The sequence below is a fragment of the Ictalurus punctatus genome, chromosome 18, assembly GCF_001660625.3.
Source record: "Ictalurus punctatus breed USDA103 chromosome 18, Coco_2.0, whole genome shotgun sequence".
NCBI lineage: Eukaryota > Metazoa > Chordata > Actinopteri > Siluriformes > Ictaluridae > Ictalurus > Ictalurus punctatus.
In genome coordinates, this window is record NC_030433.2 from 1,202,501 (window position 1) to 1,220,822 (window position 18,322).

Consider the following 18,322-nt stretch of genomic DNA (forward strand, 5'->3'; position numbering starts at 1 on the left):
GCGCGTGTTCTGTCCATGGAACGAAGCCCGTAGAACCCATGTACATATGCACACGCGCACACACACACACACACACACACGCACACTTAGTTATATGCTAAACCTCAAAATCACACCTTCACATGGGGTTGTCTGAGATGCAGATGGGATCGCAGGAAATTTTAACCAGCTGTTATTATGGATATTTACGCAGATAAACTTGATTTATGGAATATTTTTTTTAAATAATAATAAAAGGTATTTTAATGTACCAAAATTGCATTAGCCTGGGTTTTTTTTTTTTTTTTGCAAACGTTTTGCAGCCAGGCACACCTTCAAACTAAAAGAAATCCCATGACTCAGCACTTCTTCAATTATCTGCCTCATTATTTTAATGTGTTCAATTATTATTATTATTATTATTATTAGTCATAGAGCTTTCTATTCCTGAAATTTCCACCAGCAGAGCACATTAGGTCCAGGTTGACATGAGTAGGACTCCTTGTTAACTGAGGTTTGGATTAAGCCCATTCAATTCACGTGTAAAGTCAAATAGACTAATAACCTTAAGAGGTTCATAAAACTCATTTTAAACGGTGGGTTGTGATTCCTTCCGCTGTATCAGAATAAAGCTGATTCGTGAATTCCCCACTTTGAGAACCATTGGGCTGGAATATTTATTTTATTTGGAGCTTCTCTTTAATCCCTTTTCACAGCAGAGCTGCACCCAGTATGCTCGCACGTCGATCAGATTTATACCTAATGTCTGCGTGAACTTATAGCATCTAGGATACGATTCCTCCGCGGCCAACACGTGTGTGAAATCAGCTTTATACTCATGAACATCATATGCACAATGCAGCACGTCACCCTGACTGACCTCGGCTAAACCGACATCTGAGTGCACTTTTTTTTTTGTGTGCAATGCAGCGCTATTTGCAAATCGTACTGATCTCCAGTGCGCTCGACGAATATATTTGTATCTCTGTATCTCAGCACCGACACAAAACTTGGTAGGCGTCTTCAGGACCAGGACGTGAGGGTATGCAACAAATTTCGTGACAGCCACACCTTCAAACGTTTCGACAACCTGCTAAAAATGCTTACATCTAACTGCTATTTTTTTGCTATACCTCCTCCACTTTTTCCCCACTCATCACCAGATTTGGCTCACATCATTTTGAGACCTGTCTGAACAAAAGCTATCAAAGGGATTTTGATATTCAAAATGGTTCTCCTGTAATGCACTGGCAATTGCCAAAAACAAACAAACAAAAAAAAAAACACGGAACGTGATGGTGTAGCTCAGGAATTCATCTACATATCTTCACGAAAACCGTGAATGTACCCAAGAAGTTCTGCGACCGCACCACCTTGTGGTCAAGAACTATAACAACTTTCATTTTTTTCCCCCCTTATGACATTTGAAGAATCTGTGCTAATTTCTTTTTTCCCATAATGCTGAAGTGTAATTCCCGTCAACCATCTTGGATTTAGTCAAAAACTGTTTTTTGTTACTCCTCCTACAAATTATGTCCAATCAACACCAAATTTGGCATACATCCTCTTCAGACCAACCTGATATTCCAAATGGTTTGCCCATAATGTGCCAACGAATCTGACGGTGAAGTCGCCAAACAAGAAGTTATACGGGAATGATTATTACATATTTGGCCGACATCATCTTCAGACCTGTCTAAACAACTGTCTACTGCCATTCTAGATATTCAGTGTGCTATTATACAGACAAGCCATGACTGGCAGGGTTTATTAAGGGTTTATTATCACATAGCATTAGCAATAGCAAATAGCATAGGAAACAAAGAAACACAATATAAGACAGATATACGTTTGGTGCACAATCTGGTGGGGAAAAGGCCCAGACTGATGAGAAAAAACATAAATACATTAGATGTTTTTAAGTGCAAGAAGAAAAGCATTTTCATGTCAGATCAGTAGCAGTCACGATCACAGGTCACAGCGTTAGCGGCAGCTGCAGCAGCAACGCCACCCTGCCCGGGCCGTATTAATAAACCAGTATTCTTTGCTTTTCTTTCTCTGTCTCTTTCTTCCAGGGTATCATTGGTGCCACTGGCCCTCCTGGAGTACTTGGACTGATTGTGAGTATATTAGTTTCCTATAAAATGTGGTAAAATGTGGCGCATTTTGTTCCGCGCCCTGTCTCAGGACAGGTTTCTTTCTCTCTCAACCTTCCAAACGACTTCCTGCTATGCAGCGTCTAATAGTCAGACCTTTGAAACTCGACTCACCTCAGAACTGTAATAGAATTCCGAAATTTTTTGTTTTTGAGGGAAAACAACATTATTAGGAAAAATTCTCATGAGAATTATTTTGGTTAGAGGTCAGATGAGGCATTTGTTTTGAAAGTGTTTGAAAGGAATTTATTTATTTATTTATTTATTTTTAAATCATTTGTGTGCCATTTTGCTCATTCTGTTGATAGGTGCCAATAATTTTGCTCTTCATTGTAGAATAGGCAAACAAAATAAGTTCAGAACTTAGAGATCTGAATATATGCCTCTGTTTTACTGTTTCAGGGTGACATGGGCCCAGCTGGTGTGGTTGGTTTACCAGGACTGACTGGACTAAAGGTTAGTAGCACACACACACGCACACACACACACACACACACACACACACACACACACACACACACACACACACACACACACACACACACACCACACGTGTTCTCCTTAACTATGTGATTTGTTGAACAGTAAGGTCCATAAGTCTGAACTCTCGACCAGAAGCTGTTTTTCTAAGGACAAATTCAAAATTTTATGCTGATTTTTGAACCATTTAATTAGTTCACATCCGAAATTTGTCAAATTGTTATGATGCAGCAAATTTTCCTGAAATTACCGACTGTTATTATATAGGTTTTAACGATTGTCATTTCTTAACAAATAACACCTAACATTCACTCAAATATCACAGTCTATGTGTTACATTTTATTGTCTGCTGCCTTCATTTCATAATGAAATTACATTCTTACAATAGTTACATAAAGATTATTATTATTATTATTATTATTATTATTATTATTATTATTATTATTTTTAGATGTAAACACTTCCTAGTCTTCTGTAACTAACTCACTCATATGTTCATGTTTACCATGCTGAACATTCTCCACAAGGGGGCGGTACTATTGTTTCCTATCATTGTGACAGCTATTTAAAATAGTGGGTTTAATGTACACAACCAACAATAAAATTATACATATATATGTATATGTATATATACACACATAATTATAATTATACATGTATATTTATATATAATACCGTTCTCATTGTTAAAGTTTAAAGTTTTTGTAGCCTACGGATATTAGTGTGAAAAATTGCCCCGTTTGTTCGGCTAGTTTAACGTGCTTTTGTTACTGTTTAGGTTTCGTTTTAATCCTCGGATGGTTAAAAATGGAAATTGTTCTTGACTGTGAATTTAGAGTTTTGGACCTCACTGTATCTGTCAAGGCTTGAACATGGTGTATGCCATCGGTGTGTATAGTTTTGTGTGTCATTTGTCTGTTTTGTGTCTCTGTGCCAGGGTGTTGCTGGGAACATGGGCGAGCCCGGACTGAAAGGTGATAAGGTGATCTGAATGCTCTTATTGGCCCTGTTATTCTGCAGCATGCCATGGAAAATCCTTCCACACTGGTTGGCCTGTGTTGAGCATGTGCTTTCAGAACCTTTCTTGTCGGTCTGCCAGTGTGTCTAGAATATCAGAAATGTCTGAGTGAGAAAAGAGAAACTTTCCCCCGGCTTATTCACAAGGGACAGAATTCACTCCAGCCGATAACTGTCGCGCACACGATGACCCAGCACAGCGCATCAATAAAGTGCCGCGAATACGTAAACACGAGTGGTAAATAAGTCAAGAAAAAGTACAACCTATACAATAAATGCAAATAATTCTAAAAAGATCTTGAGGATTTCAATGCGTAATTATTTGCACGTTAAGGGGCTGTTTGCGCTTTTTTTCAGGCACATTTAGGCCACGTTTAATGTCATGTAAAAAGCCCGAACACTCAATGTATCCACCATGCAACCGCCAACAGGCAAAGTACTCGTCTTATCCTTGTCCAAAAGCATTTAATAGAGGATTGTACTAAAAGGGTTGGAGAAATGGAAGAGTGTCTGACGACATATTCCAGTCCATGTGTGTGATTAGAGGCAACCGGTCTTGGGCATGATTTCGTCCAACTTCTATGCGTGTTGCTTGAAGTAGTACAGACTTTTTTCAGGTATTCTCATAGATGTTCTTTATTTATGCAAACTGTATAAAACGTGACATTATTTTAGGAAAAAAAAAAAAAAAACCCATTCAGGCATTTATTCAGTGTTCATTGGACTGCTATTGATCAATAGCATTGATAGCATTATAGCTTATTATGCACACAGGAGTAATGCCTTCCACACCAATCACTTGTTCTGACAAGAGCTGACACCCGTGCACATTGCATTTAGCAGGTGGTCAGTTGCTCATGTCATTTGTATTGTGAGCGAACGTTTTAGCTGTGCCTTGGTACGTAAATCTGGGCCCCTCCGTCAATTTTCTCATTAGTCACTAGAGAATGTCTGATTTTGTTTACAGCCACATAGATGTTGGCTCCTCCAACACACAGAAGTCAGGCCAGACCCACATTGGGCTCAGTTGTGCTGAAGCTATTTTTGGGTTGGAGCGAATTTAATGTGTGCCGTCCATTCAAGCATGAGATTTTCAGGATCGTGCAAATATGCAAGTCTGATATCAGACGTATTCCTTAACTAAGAAGGATCTCTCTACCTCAAACATCTCTCACATTCTCTCCTTCTCATTCTCTCGCTTGCTTCCTCTCATCTGTCTCTTAGGGTGAAATTGGGTTCCCTGGAAAGCAAGGGGAGATCGGGTTCCATGGAGACAAGGTACATGTTATAGGGTTTTATAGTGGATGTGCGAGTCATAGCACAGTGTTTAAGTAACGTCTCGCTGACCTTAGCCATCTCCATTCATTTGATCTCAGTAACGTTTATTTTAAAACAGAGACTATATATTTATCTCCCTTATTGTATAACAAAGTCCTTAGCACTCTTGGGCATCCTACTGACACGTCTTTCAGCATGGAATTCTGAGAACAATGTGACTTGAACACGATGTACAGTACAGTGCTCTTTACTAATACTGGCAACCAACCCTCGGTAAATATGAGCAAAGAAGGCTGTGAATAAAATGTCTATTTTGTTTAAAAGAATTCACAAAAATACTCTGCTGTCATGGATATCAAACAGTTGTAATCAAAAAGTTAAATATAGGTGTGCGACAATTATTAGCACCCTTTTAGTCAATACTTTTTGCTGCCTCCCTTTGCTAAGATAACAGCTCTGAGTCTTCTCCTATAACGCCTGATGAGGTTGGAGAATACATGGCGAGGGATCTGAGAGCGTTCCTCCATACAGAACCTCTCCAGACCCTTCACATTTCGAGATCTTTCAAATGCTGGGGGACTCTCCTCTTCAGTTCACCCCACAGGGTTTCTATGGGGTTCAGGGGACTGGGATGGTCATGGCAGGACCTTGATGTTGTGGTCAGTAAACCATTTCTGTGTTGATTTTGATGATGTTTTGGATCATCGTCCTGCTGGAAGATCCAACCACGGCCCATTTGAATCTTTCTGGCAGAGGCAGTCAGGTTTTCATTTAATATCCGTTGATATTTGATGTGATATCAGCACTCGATTCTGAGTGCCATCCATGATGCCATGTATCCTAACAAAATGTCCAGGTCCTCTGACAGAAAAACAGCCCAAAACATTAAAGATCCACCTCCATATTTAACCGTGGGCATGAGGGACTTTTCCATCTGTGTGCTCCAAAACCACCTCTGGTGTTTATTGCCAAAAAGCTCTATTTTGGTTTCATCTGACCATAGAACCCGATCCCATTTGAAATTCCAGTAGTGTCTGGAAGTGTGTTTTTGGATGAGAGTAGAGGCTTTTTTCTTGAAACTCTTCCAAACAGCTTGTGGTGATGTCGGTGACTTCAGATTGTAGTTTTGGAGACTTTCTGACCCCAAGACACGACTAACTCCTGCAGTTCTCCAGCTGTGATCCTTGGAGATGTTTTATCCACTCGACCCGTCCTCTTCACAGTGCGTTGAGACGATACAGACACACGTCCAATTCCGGGTCGATTCATAACATTTCCAGTTGAATGGAACTTCTTCATTATTGCCCTGATGGTGAAATGGGAGTTTTCAATGCTTGTGCTATTTTCTTATAGACACGCCCCATTGTGTGAAGCTCAGCAACCTTTTGCGCACATCACAGCTACATTCCTCGCTCTTACCCATCGTTATGCATGACTAAGGGAATTTGTCCTGTGTGTTACCTCATATTTATACCCCTGTGAACAGGAAGTCATGGTTGAACAATTTCCTGTTCCCAGTCACCCAGTTGTCTGATATCAGGAGAGCAGAGTATTTTTGTGATTTAAAAAAAAAAATTTAATCAAAATGTTAAACAAGAAAGACAATTTTTCTTAGCCTTCTTTGCACATATTTACAAAGGGTGCCAATATTAGTGGAGGGCACTGTAATATGTAATATCAGGTGTGGATTAGCTGGCCTACTGGATGAGTGTAAGCTCCAGTGTGTTGCCTAGTCCCTTGTTTTGTTTGGCCTGACTTAAAGTGCTAGCTAATCGAATGCGATACCTTACGAGCCACTGTACTACCACTTGAATAAAATATATGGTATTGCAAATACTCTGTGTGCTAAAATAATGAATTAAAAGACATTTTTCATAGCTGCAGAAATAATAGTGCGCGTTTGGACTGGACTGTGTGTGTGTACATGGGTGTCCTTTCATTTTGTTGTTTCAGGGAATTCAGGGTTTGCCAGGGTTGCCAGGTGCTCGTGGAAAACCTGGACCTCAGGTGAGCTTTTACCTTATTTCTCTTATAATGCAAACCAGAACAACGAATCTTATTCTATGTGTACAACCCAGTTCCAAAAAAGTTGGGACGCTGTGTAAAACGTAAATAAAAACAGAATGCAATGATTTGCAAATCTCATAAACCCCGTACGTTATTCACAATAGAACACCGAAGACATGTGAAATGTTTAAACGGAAATTGTTCCACAAATTGTAGACGCGGTTTTTCGCAGATTGGTGAACCTCTCTCCCATCTTTACTTCTGACTTCTTTACTTTTTGCCTCTCTAAGATACTCTTTATATACCCACTCATCTTACTGACCTGTTCCCAATCGCCCTCCAGCTGTTTCTTTTTACTAACTCTTACTTTTCCACCCTTTTGTTTCCCCGTCCCAAGTTTTTTTAGACGTGCTGCGGCCATCAAATTCAAAATGACCTTACTTTGTCCTTAAAACGGTACGTTTCCTCAGTTTAAACCTTTGACGTGTTTTCTTTGTTCTATCGTGAATAACATACGGGGTTTATGAGATTTGCAAACCGCTGCATTCTGTTTTTATTTACATTTCACACAGCGTCCCAACTTTTATGGAATTGAGGTTGTATAATGCTGCAATCAGCTTCCATTTCCTGTTTCAAATGTGTGTGTATTTATTGTTCTTATGAGCGTGCCAGGAATTCTAGGAAAGGCCCCAAACTAGAATTCGTTTTTTTTTTTTTAAAGACCTTGTGTGCTCTGTCAGGGTTTCATTGAGTGTGTTAATTTACGTAGAGCACGTCTCGTTACCTGCTAAATAACACATTCACACACAGGTCATTAGAGTACGGCAGCAAGGTAGGTTATGACATTATTCCCAGGGACACTTCTTTCCGTTTCAGTGAACGCTTTCCCAGTGAAATATGTTCCTTTAAGAATTCTTGAACTTTTTTTTGCGTGTGTGTCTCCCAGGGTAGACCGGGAGAGCGAGGGCCTGACGGGGTCCCTGGACCACCAGGTCCTGAGGTGAAAACTTAAATCATAATAAAACATATAAATAAAATAATACTTTTTTATTCTGATGTGAAGGAGTATGAATGTTTTTGTTTTCAGGGTTTCCCTGGTGACATCGGACCACCTGGACAAAATGGGCCTGAGGGACCAAAGGTTAGTGTGTCAATGAGAGATGCTGATGTGTGGGTTTGTGTGTGTATGTGTGTGTGTATATAGTTGCACTTGTGTATACAGTGGACCAAAACACACTGATATTTAAATCTACTCTGTACCAACAGCATGTTTGTCAGGCTGTTGAATCATTTGTGTGTGAGTGTGTGTGTGTGTGTGTGTGTGTTTGCCATGCAGGGTGCACCTGGGGTCAGGGGGTTACCAGGACCTCGTGGAGCTGCAGGACGAGAGGTGTGTGAGTGTATGTGTATGTGTGACAGAAAGATATAGATACATATAGACTGAGAAAGTATCCCACTTGCTGCGATGTATAAATGTAACGATTAGGGTTTTTTTTTTTGTATTTCATTACAAGGGAGAAGAGGGCCCAGTTGGACTACCTGGACCGACAGGACTGGAGGTAAGCTTCCTAATTTGAACTTCCTAATCTAAATAACATCCAGCCCAACCAATTGCTGTGTGTAGGAAGCTGCGACAACTCACAGTGAAAATTATGTTGAATTATTTGTGTGTGTGTGTGTGTGTGTGTGTGTGTGTGTGTGTGGTTTATATTATTCAGCTGCAGTAAAGCCCAGACATTTCCAGTCTTACTGTTCAGTACTTACTGGCTGTAATTTTCTTACACTAATGAAGAGCCTGATTATGCACTTGAATCAGGAGTGTTCGATGAGTCCTGGAGCAAAGCATATTTAACCGTATTTCCCACTCAGCATATTAAATAAGTGACTTAATAAATAAGTGACTTATTAAGGCACCAGAATTGTTCTTTTTTAGCATTTTTATTGAAACAGGGAACAACTCTGCAACACGGGGTCGGGGATTGTAGAAGGCGGCAGATGCAAGTGCGGATTTTTATTGAATAAAGTGCAAAGTGTGAATATGACAAAACAACACAAGGTGCTTTAGGACTTGCTGTATATAGGGGCGCTTATTAGGGGTACCACAGATACGTGATCAGTGGGACATGTGACATGGTCATGTGATGCGCTGTAGCTGGTGGGTAATGTAGTTCAGCGTGGATTTCAGCATGACACATACAGCAGCTGCTTCATTGAAAACTTGAGAAAATGTCCTTTTTTGCAGCGTTTATCTCGTTTCTCCCCATAGCACGGGGTAGCCGATAAAATGCTATTGAAGAAAATAAGAGGCGCGTTCATTTAATGGTTAAATATGCAACCGTAATGAGTTTGCCCTTTTATGAACCTGACTATAGAGTAATTACTGGAAAAATGTTTACTTCACACTGAATAATATCTTTGTGCGGTAATTGTGCTATAATGATGCTCATAAATGCGAATATATAATGAGCTGTGCTGTGATAATTGTGAATAAACTTTTGGAGCTGGAACACTATAACACTGCTGTGTATCTTTTGTGTTATTTGCTTAACATTTTCAGTTATATTTTCTTGTTCATGCAATTATTTTCTATTTTCTATTTTTTTCCTTCTTCTTCTTAGGGTATTATGGGCAAAAAAGGTTTTCCCGGCAAGCTCGGTCCTGAAGGAGTTAAGGTTAGAGTTATAACACACACACACACACACACACACACACACACACACACACACACACACACACACACACACACACACACACACACAAATGCACTGAGGCACAAATGCACAAAAGCACGTGTTTACTGTTTCAGGGGGAACAAGGAGACACAGGGAAGGCTGGTCCGATGGGAGAGAGAGTGAGTGTTATATGCTACACAGACACCTGCACACACATTGAGGATGTATTGGTATACCACGATAAGAATAATTAAAATGGTATGGGTAAAAAAAAAATTTGTAAAATGCTACAATTTTTTCAGTAGCAGCACTAAATAACCTGCTGCCTAAATTAATGTACAGCTATTTCCCTGGAGCAATGTGGACACATTACAAGATGGCAGTGCTTAGTGAAGCATTACCTAGGACTTGGTCACGACTTTACAACTATTACTGTATGCATGCAAATAAATGGCAAGGGAATGAAGTCAGTCTGTTTTGGCAGATGTGAGGGTACTTATCACTGCGTCAATACCATCAAATCTTCTACCATCATCAAAAGTGTTTTTAGGCCTATAGTAATGATTTTTTTTTTTTTTTTTTTTTTTAAAGATGCCTGAAAAATGGTGAAAAATGGTTATTCACATTCATCAGTCTTTTATATCAGGCTCCTGTTGACACGACTCCACCCATTTTCATTAAAATGTATGTCAGGTGGTAGTCTCAGCTTTACATGCATTTCCTCAGAGGAAGGTGCAGTCAGAGTCTAATGCTGCATTCAACTTCAACTTCCAACCTCTGATTAGACAAAAGTAAATGTCCCTAATCAACTTGGAATTCCTACTTGAAAAGTTTGGAAGGTGTCCCCAACCCCAAGCACATGTCTTGTCAACATGACCATCAACACTTGATGAAATCTCACTTCACTACTTTTAAATGAGTTTATTGTAGTATTCAATTTTACATCGATCAACACGGACACATTACTTGGGTAAATCTAAACACAGTTTTGAAAGTAAATACATCATAAAGTCATCACCACACACGCTTTCATGAGAGGCTTCCATGTTTTTTTCCCTTCCCCAGCACGTCAAACTCAAAAATGAAGTAATTCCGAGTTCCCACTTTGAAGTTAAGTTGAATGCAGCATACAAGGAAGGCGTCTCATTGTTTTCATTGGAATTGCAGTTCACCATTCAGGCAACAGGGGGCTCAAAAAACACCGTTCTCCTTTACTCACTAATCTCAGTTAAGTGCTTTGAATGTACAGCATGACATTGAGTATGTCATTTGTAACAGGTCTGGTGTTTTTATTTTTGTTCCTGGGATATTAGAAAACCAACATCCATCAAAGGAAGTAAAAGTCATAAGCGTCATCTGAATTTGAATATTTTAAAGGAGTATTTTAGCCTGTAAACACGGCATACCCTGAGGGAATGCTGCATGTCAAAGCACAACCACATAGTCGTCATCAATTTTGAATATCGTGTATTTGAATATCGTGAAACCATAAGTATGTGGACACCTGAAAATGCCGTTTAAAGCAATTACAAGAAAAGACAAGGTCTTCCTTTGGGCATCATTTGGAAGAAATTCTATCTGTGGAAATTATTTAATTCCTGCACTTAATCTCTTTGAAAATGGGAACGTATAAGCAGACTGCATATGGCAGAAATATTAAATAGTATGCTTATTATGTCTTTCCATTTTATACTCTTTCATTGCTATGCCATTTGTCTTTTGATTGTGTGTGTGTGTGTGTGTGTGTGTGTGTGTGTGTGTAGGGTTTGGTTGGCTTTGTGGGGCCAGTGGGGGAACCTGGACTAGCAGGAGAAAAGGTAAGACACTTCAAAGTTGATTTCCTTCATCTGACAGAGCACAGAGCATTTTGAGCATGAATATCATGAATAGCTTTATACCATAATATTGATGTGTGTGTGTGTGTGTGTGTGTGTGCGTGTGTGTGCGTGTGTGTGTGTGCGTGTGTGCGCGCATGTGCGTTTTCCCAGGGCGATCGAGGAGAGACAGGACTGCCAGGACCACCAGGCGAAAAAGGATCTATCGTAAGTTTGCATTAAGACAACGCATAAATGCTAACAAATACACACTCGACACATACGCAAAGACGCGCTACACACGCAGACACGTACTGTACGTCGGATCGGTGAATTTCGGTAGCACTCGGAAAACGTTAATGTGTATTTATATACATCCAAGCAGTCCTACTTCGAGTTGATTTTACATCAAAACAGAGACAACAAACACCAGGTTTCTTCACAACGTAATAAAGGGGGTCTCGTGACTGTCTGAGCTTGTGTTATTTTGACAAACTGACAATTGTGCAGTAGAAAAAGTTTGCTAATGTGCACACACGTATATGCTTATATGCATGATCATCGGTCCGCTGGGTCAAATATTCAAATATTATAATGATTCACACTATTTCAGAATGAAATCATAATGGCTTTACACCATGTAGTTATAGGCTCTATTATATCATTTTCTGTAAATGATCGCTGTAATCAGCTGTGCATGGTAGAGCAGGTCCAGCCCAGGTCTCAGACTTAATTCAGACCATTTTGAAATCAGTGGTTAGTTAGCGTGGAGTTGATTTTGTTTTTGTAGCACCACGGTTCTGGAGGAACGTCGTTTCGTTTCACTGAACTCTTGGAGAAAATCCACTTTGCTTTTAAAGCGATGTTATAGACATCAATAACTGATGTACCTTATTGGCACAAGATTTACTACAGCGGTAGATTCAGGAAATCTGTAATGATCATTTCCTGAAGTTTTTTTTTTTTTTTCTTTCTCCATAATAGTCTAAATTAGAAATGTTCTTTTCCACGGGATCTAACACACACACACACAAAAAAAAAAAAAACGATCCCGGGTGTGGGCTGTGAGCTTTTTCATGCCAGATCCGTCGGTGAGAAAAGAAGCGTGCAGGACAAAGCAAGGCCGTGTTGATTAACACGAGATCGTTTGGGATTTGGCATGGCGCTCACACAGCATCCACTGAAGACGAACGAATGAAAACAGGAAATTGCTGTGGTTTGAATTTTTGGGAATTTTTTGCTAATTGCTATTTAATGGGACTATGGATATCACTAGTATAGTTAGCATTTATATATGCTTACTTAGCTAAACTATGTGCATAACAAGCTAGCGACTATTGTTTGCTCAGCAGCAAGATGCCTGTATAGTGTAGTGTTCTGTTGTGCTCTCAAAAATGTTCAGCAATGACCTTTATTTTTATTTATTTATTTATTTATTTATTTATTTATTTATTTATTTATTTTTTAAATCAACGTTGTGTTGTGGGTTAATGTTATTACATTATCATTTAAATCCTCAGTTTTTGCTTTGCTAATATAATTGTGTCTGCACCTCAGGGTTATTACGGTCTGAAATTACAGTAAGTGTGTGCGTACTGTCTGTCTCAGGGACATCCAGGGACTCCTGGAGAGGCCGGTGCTCCTGGACCACCAGGTTCCCCAGTAAGTCATGTCAGGATGTGACAGATAGTGTCTGACTAAAAGCTGTTGTTTATTATCAAACTCAGCACTGCAACAACACAGTAAAAACAACAATTCCTACTATTTACACTTTCCCAGAAGTGTACCTACAAATTCCTTTCTCTCATATAGTAGTCTGTCTCGAAAAGGCGGTGTGATGCTGGATTTTGTGTGTTCCTGAATGTTATTATATATATATATATATATATATATATATATACACACACAATATATACACAATATATACAAGTATGTGTGTGTCAGATAAACCCTTATCCCTTTGTCATTTAGGGAGCTCCTGGATCACAAGGTCCTGCTGGCACTCGAGGGCCAAAGGGAAGACGGGTAAGATGGATCTCCGTGTGTGTATTGCTTTCCAAGCTGTCAAACACACACATACACACACACACACACACACACACGCACAGAGTCACACAATGTTTATTTTCAGCCCTATAAAACTGAAGGATTAACATGAATTAAACACACACCAAGGAAGAACATCCACAGCCATCTTTATGGTTTCTCTGCGGTACCATCCACAGTAAACTCATGGTGATCTTAAGGCTGTCCATGTGGGGCTGTCCTCAGCAGCAGCGAGTGATTTTCATGTTGCTCTCTCTCTCTCTCTCTCTCTCTCTCTCTCTCTGTATATGTGTGTTTAGGGCCCACGAGGGCCAGATGGTCAGATTGGCGAGGCTGGCACTGAGGGCAAAAAGGTAAGAGGTCTTAAAGAGGACAAAAGGTCATACTAGAGTCATCATAGTATTAGTGTTTGGACTGTCAGACCAGTACCAGATGGAGCACCATGATATATGAAGTGTTTTTGTGTCCAAATCATGTTAAATGCAAAATTCTCACTTTGTGTTTTTATAAACCTGATCGGATGTTTATGGGTCACTATGTATATGTATGTACTATGGCTACTCGTGTTACAAGCTTCATTGTTACAGTGTGTATATATATATATATATATAGTTTTAAAACCTCTATGATTTTATCAAGGTAGGCTGGAGGAGGAATCGCTTGTTTTATATCGAAACTAAACATACAGTGAGGTCCAAAAGTCTGGGACCGCATTGAAAATCTGCGATTTTTTTTGTTTTTAAATAAACCGTTTTAGAAACGACCAAAGAAAGGAAGATGTTCAATATCTTGGATATTCAGTATTCAAGATTCTGCACTGTATCGAGGTCACTGTTTAGAGTTGAAGCACGTGTACGGACAACGCCGTGATGGATTTGATCTAACATGGATCAGCACAAAGTTACACAAAATAGAAGGATTGTCATTACTGGTCTCAGACGTTTGGACTCCACTGTAGGTGTCCATGGAATTAAGGCCATGGGATAGGAAAAGTGAAATTAAATTGGGGAAGAATTCACTTCACTCAGAAAGCGATTGGTATTCTAACAGCTTTAACACCGTTGACTATTCTGTATATAAACACATTTTTTTAATGCAGTGGTTATATTTTTATCATGTAACATGATTTAAGTGATTTGGGATCCTCGTTTGGATATATATCCTTCCTCTCCTGTTCTTTCCTAACTTTGTCTTTTTCTTTCCTGTCATGTCCTGTCCCAGGGTCTCATCGGTCCCCCTGGAAAAGCTGGGTTTCCTGGAGAGCAGGTAAAGTCTGCGCAGTAGTATGATATTCAAATAGTCATCAAATAAAAATCTGTAGCAAAGTGTGTAGTAAAAAAAAATAAGGTGCCTAAGACTTTTGCACAGTGCTGTACATTATATCATATCTCAATCATCTACTTCAATTATTTCATCTACAGTCATTAAAAAGCTTTTATTTCCACCTGTGTAAAGTGTAAGCGCCGGTGTTTCAAAATCTTTTCGCATATTTGAACACGCTTCAGCTGGATTACTGTGCTAATTATCTGATATTGTAAAATCTCTGCAGGGGAAGATCGGCGAGCCAGGAGAGACAGGGCCGAAAGGATTTCCGGTGCGTTCCATCCCATTTATTAAACGACAGTTATTTCAGCAGATATTACCCAGACATTTGTTCGTAAATGACAATAATTAACACAGTTGTTCTGTTACCATTCGAATGAAATGGCATCCTATATGGCCAGAAGTATGTGGACACCTGACCATCACATCTATATGTTGGCGTTCCCCAAATTTGCCGCAAAGCTGGAAGCGTACGACGGTCTAGAATGTCTCTGTATGCTGTAGCATTAAGAGTTCCATTCACTGAAACTAAGGGGCACAAAGCTGTTCCAGCATGACAGTGCCCCTGTGCACATAGTGAGCTAAAGACATGGTTTGACATGCTTGGTGTGGAAGAACTCGCCTGGCCTGCAAAGAGCCCTGACCTCAACCCCACTTAACACCTTCTGGATGAACTGGAACGCACACTGTGTGCCCGGCCTCCTCTCCCAACATCACTGCCTGACCTCACTAATGCTTTTGTTTCTGAATGTGCAAATCCCCATTCTCCAGTCTTCAGAGAAGAGGCTATTATAACAGAAATAGAGACTAAATCTGTTCAACAAACACATATGGGTGTGATTGAGGAGTCATCAAAGAGTTTACCTATATTTTCCATAAAATATCGAATATGTAAACATTAACAGTACTTCACGAGCACCGTCGATGTCAAGTTAGCCAAGCACATGATGGTAGGCATGTGCCAATAATACATTTCCATATTACAGTAATCGGTTTACAATAGTATCAGCACAACTGAATTTAAACACTACCACATCACTAAAAGATTATTCCTCTCTATAAGCTTTGCCTGCCAAAGCTTTGAACCTTATAGGCACTTTTGTCAAATGAAGGAAATGCCCTTCCATTATGAGAGTTCCATCCCTTGTGCCGTCAAATAAAACCGGGGGAATAAGATTCAAATGCACCTAAATGGGACGCAAGTGTAACGTGCAGCTTGATGAGGCAGGACACACGTGTGGAAACTCAGTATAAGCTTTACTGGGGCAGATCCAAAACTCATTGTAATTACACATGGCAGAGGTTAACACAAAGGCAGAGAGGGTTAACCGGGGAATATGCACAATCAGAGTGCAAAACTGGCTGAGATCAAAACCAGAACACAGAGGGATACTAGGGACTTGGAGAACAAGCTCGTACTATCGTCAGGAACGCACAATAAGGCTTTGCATGTAGACAAAGCAACAGCATGGTTTAAATCAACTTCTCTGGGTGAAATAGGAAACAGATTAACACAATCAGGGGAAATAAACCATGGGTTGTGCGGGCACGGAAACACAAACCAAGACATAAGCATATGACGTTCGTGATAACAATATGGGTGCCTGGAATATTGTAAAATGCTATAGAACTGATTATTGCCAAATGCCTAGGTATTGGTTGTTAACACTTCATATCTCTCTACAGGGAATCCAAGGGCCCTCTGGAGCTCCAGGAGAAAAAGGGATTGCAGGAGAGCCAGTGAGTGAAATCAGTGCTAAAGTAGAACATTAAAGATGCTTCCTGCCTGCTTCCGTCTCATCAATGAGACACAAATGTGGCTCAGTTTAGTTTAATTCTTCTCCTCACAGCTTGGTACTGTATGTGTTGGTATGCATGTGTGTGTGTGTGTGTGTGTGTGTGTGTGTGTGTGTGTGTGTGTGTGTGAAACTATTTCCTGATCAAATATTTCGTTTTTACTAAGGGACCCCCAGGAATACCAGGAACAATAGGGCCTCTTGGAAACATTGGACCAATGGTAAATGTCCATAACATATTCAAGTGCGCACACACACACACACACACACACACACACACACACACACACACACACACACACACACACAGTGTTCATTTCAGATATTAAAAATATGATTCAAATACTGTATGCCAGAGCAGAGTATATACAGTACACGGCATGTGTATTTGAATCCGCTTCCTCAGTTCAGTTCAGTTCAGTTCAAGAAAGGGCCTCTCTGTGTCTTTCTATCATGGTCTCTCACTGTCCCTCTTCCTTAGGGTCCACCAGGAAAAGTGGGAGACATGGGAGTCCCTGGTGAGCCAGGAGAGAAGGTAGAATGATCACTATCTGTCTTCTGAGAAACACATGTTGATGTTTTGATGTTTTTCTTAAATAAATATCGGAAGTCTGCAGGTGGATCATTTTAACCGCGTGAAAGCCGGGCTCCACCACTATAGAGATTCTAGTTCGTGTTTGTTGATCATGTTGAACATTCTGTGATCAAATTAAAATGATAGAATTTACTAAAAAGAAACGACAGATACTCAGTAGTTTGCGTTTTGTTATGCCCTAGGGTGCGGCGGGAGCCGACGGGAGTGCCGGAGCTCCAGGCCTCATCGGGCCCAGGGTGCGTCTGACCTTTTGTTCGTTCAGAACGTTTTAGCATTTTGAAAATTCTAAAACAACAACAACAAAAAAGAACATTTCTAGGTCACTATTTAAATTTAAGCAACACACTGTGATATTGATCGGATACTGAAGCATTTTCACGAGTGGTCTCAGACTTTTGGACCCCACTGTACGTGGATGTTATACACGTGAGAGCATTTATTTTGTAAGGTTAATTCATGGTGTGTATACATGTGTGTGTGTGTGTATAGGGAGAGCCAGGTTTGGAGGGTGAACTTGGCCCAGCTGGTCCCGACGGTGCCAAGGTACGAGTGTCCCATTAAACCCAAATGAAACTTGTCTTCTGTTGGGTTTCATTGTGGTGTCTACGTGCAATTATTACTCATTACTTGCCTGTATCTCAAGTCCATGTGAGACCAATGATTGCCATGTCATCAGCAAACTTTAGAAGTTTACAGGGTCTTTGGAGGTGCATTCAATGGCATACACAGAGTTGAGTGCAGGTGACACATAGGTGAACCTTGAGGCGATCCGGTGCTAAGGGTCAGAGAAACTGATGTGAGCTTCCTCAGTCTCACATGATATTTCCTGTCGGCCTCTAACGAAGCGATCCGCTGGCACGTCGGAGTTCAGCAGAGAAAGTGTGGAAAGTTTCACCGTGATGGGAGCATTGTGTTAAATGCCTAGGTGAAAGCAACAAACAGGATTCTGGCATAATCCAGATGTTGTGAAGTATAACGGAGCCCCATGCTTACAGCGCGGTCATGCTGCATTTCCTCTGAATAGCAAACACGGTAAACAGTAAAAAGGATCTCTCATCTCAATGCTGAAATTCTGACCCATCATCTCATATTCTTCTTTTCATCGAAAAGAAAAATGCCGTTCCGATATATTCTGTATTAGAATCGTCTAGACGACTT

At 40.2% G+C, this 18,322-nt stretch overlaps 1 protein-coding gene across 2 annotated transcripts in view; it reads left to right on the forward strand.

The window, feature by feature from the left end:
- The window catches only part of col27a1a (collagen, type XXVII, alpha 1a), a 64,110-nt gene that overhangs the window by 29,412 nt on the left and 16,376 nt on the right, over nucleotides 1-18,322 (forward strand). For both annotated transcript variants that reach the window (XR_008398300.1, XM_053687815.1), the window contains exons 14-36: nucleotides 2,055-2,099; nucleotides 2,538-2,591; nucleotides 3,554-3,598; nucleotides 4,858-4,911; nucleotides 6,865-6,918; nucleotides 7,865-7,918; nucleotides 8,006-8,059; nucleotides 8,255-8,308; nucleotides 8,433-8,477; nucleotides 9,537-9,590; nucleotides 9,725-9,769; nucleotides 11,354-11,407; nucleotides 11,579-11,632; nucleotides 13,013-13,066; nucleotides 13,376-13,429; nucleotides 13,750-13,803; nucleotides 14,672-14,716; nucleotides 15,000-15,044; nucleotides 16,460-16,513; nucleotides 16,737-16,790; nucleotides 17,051-17,104; nucleotides 17,347-17,400; nucleotides 17,654-17,707. Coding sequence is in view for 1 of the 2 variants with exons in the window: in XM_053687815.1 (XP_053543790.1) it covers nucleotides 2,055-2,099; nucleotides 2,538-2,591; nucleotides 3,554-3,598; nucleotides 4,858-4,911; nucleotides 6,865-6,918; nucleotides 7,865-7,918; nucleotides 8,006-8,059; nucleotides 8,255-8,308; nucleotides 8,433-8,477; nucleotides 9,537-9,590; nucleotides 9,725-9,769; nucleotides 11,354-11,407; nucleotides 11,579-11,632; nucleotides 13,013-13,066; nucleotides 13,376-13,429; nucleotides 13,750-13,803; nucleotides 14,672-14,716; nucleotides 15,000-15,044; nucleotides 16,460-16,513; nucleotides 16,737-16,790; nucleotides 17,051-17,104; nucleotides 17,347-17,400; nucleotides 17,654-17,707 (1,188 nt within the window). In the remaining variant the exon portion in view is untranslated. The remainder of the gene's footprint in view (nucleotides 1-2,054; nucleotides 2,100-2,537; nucleotides 2,592-3,553; nucleotides 3,599-4,857; nucleotides 4,912-6,864; nucleotides 6,919-7,864; nucleotides 7,919-8,005; nucleotides 8,060-8,254; nucleotides 8,309-8,432; nucleotides 8,478-9,536; nucleotides 9,591-9,724; nucleotides 9,770-11,353; nucleotides 11,408-11,578; nucleotides 11,633-13,012; nucleotides 13,067-13,375; nucleotides 13,430-13,749; nucleotides 13,804-14,671; nucleotides 14,717-14,999; nucleotides 15,045-16,459; nucleotides 16,514-16,736; nucleotides 16,791-17,050; nucleotides 17,105-17,346; nucleotides 17,401-17,653; nucleotides 17,708-18,322) is intronic.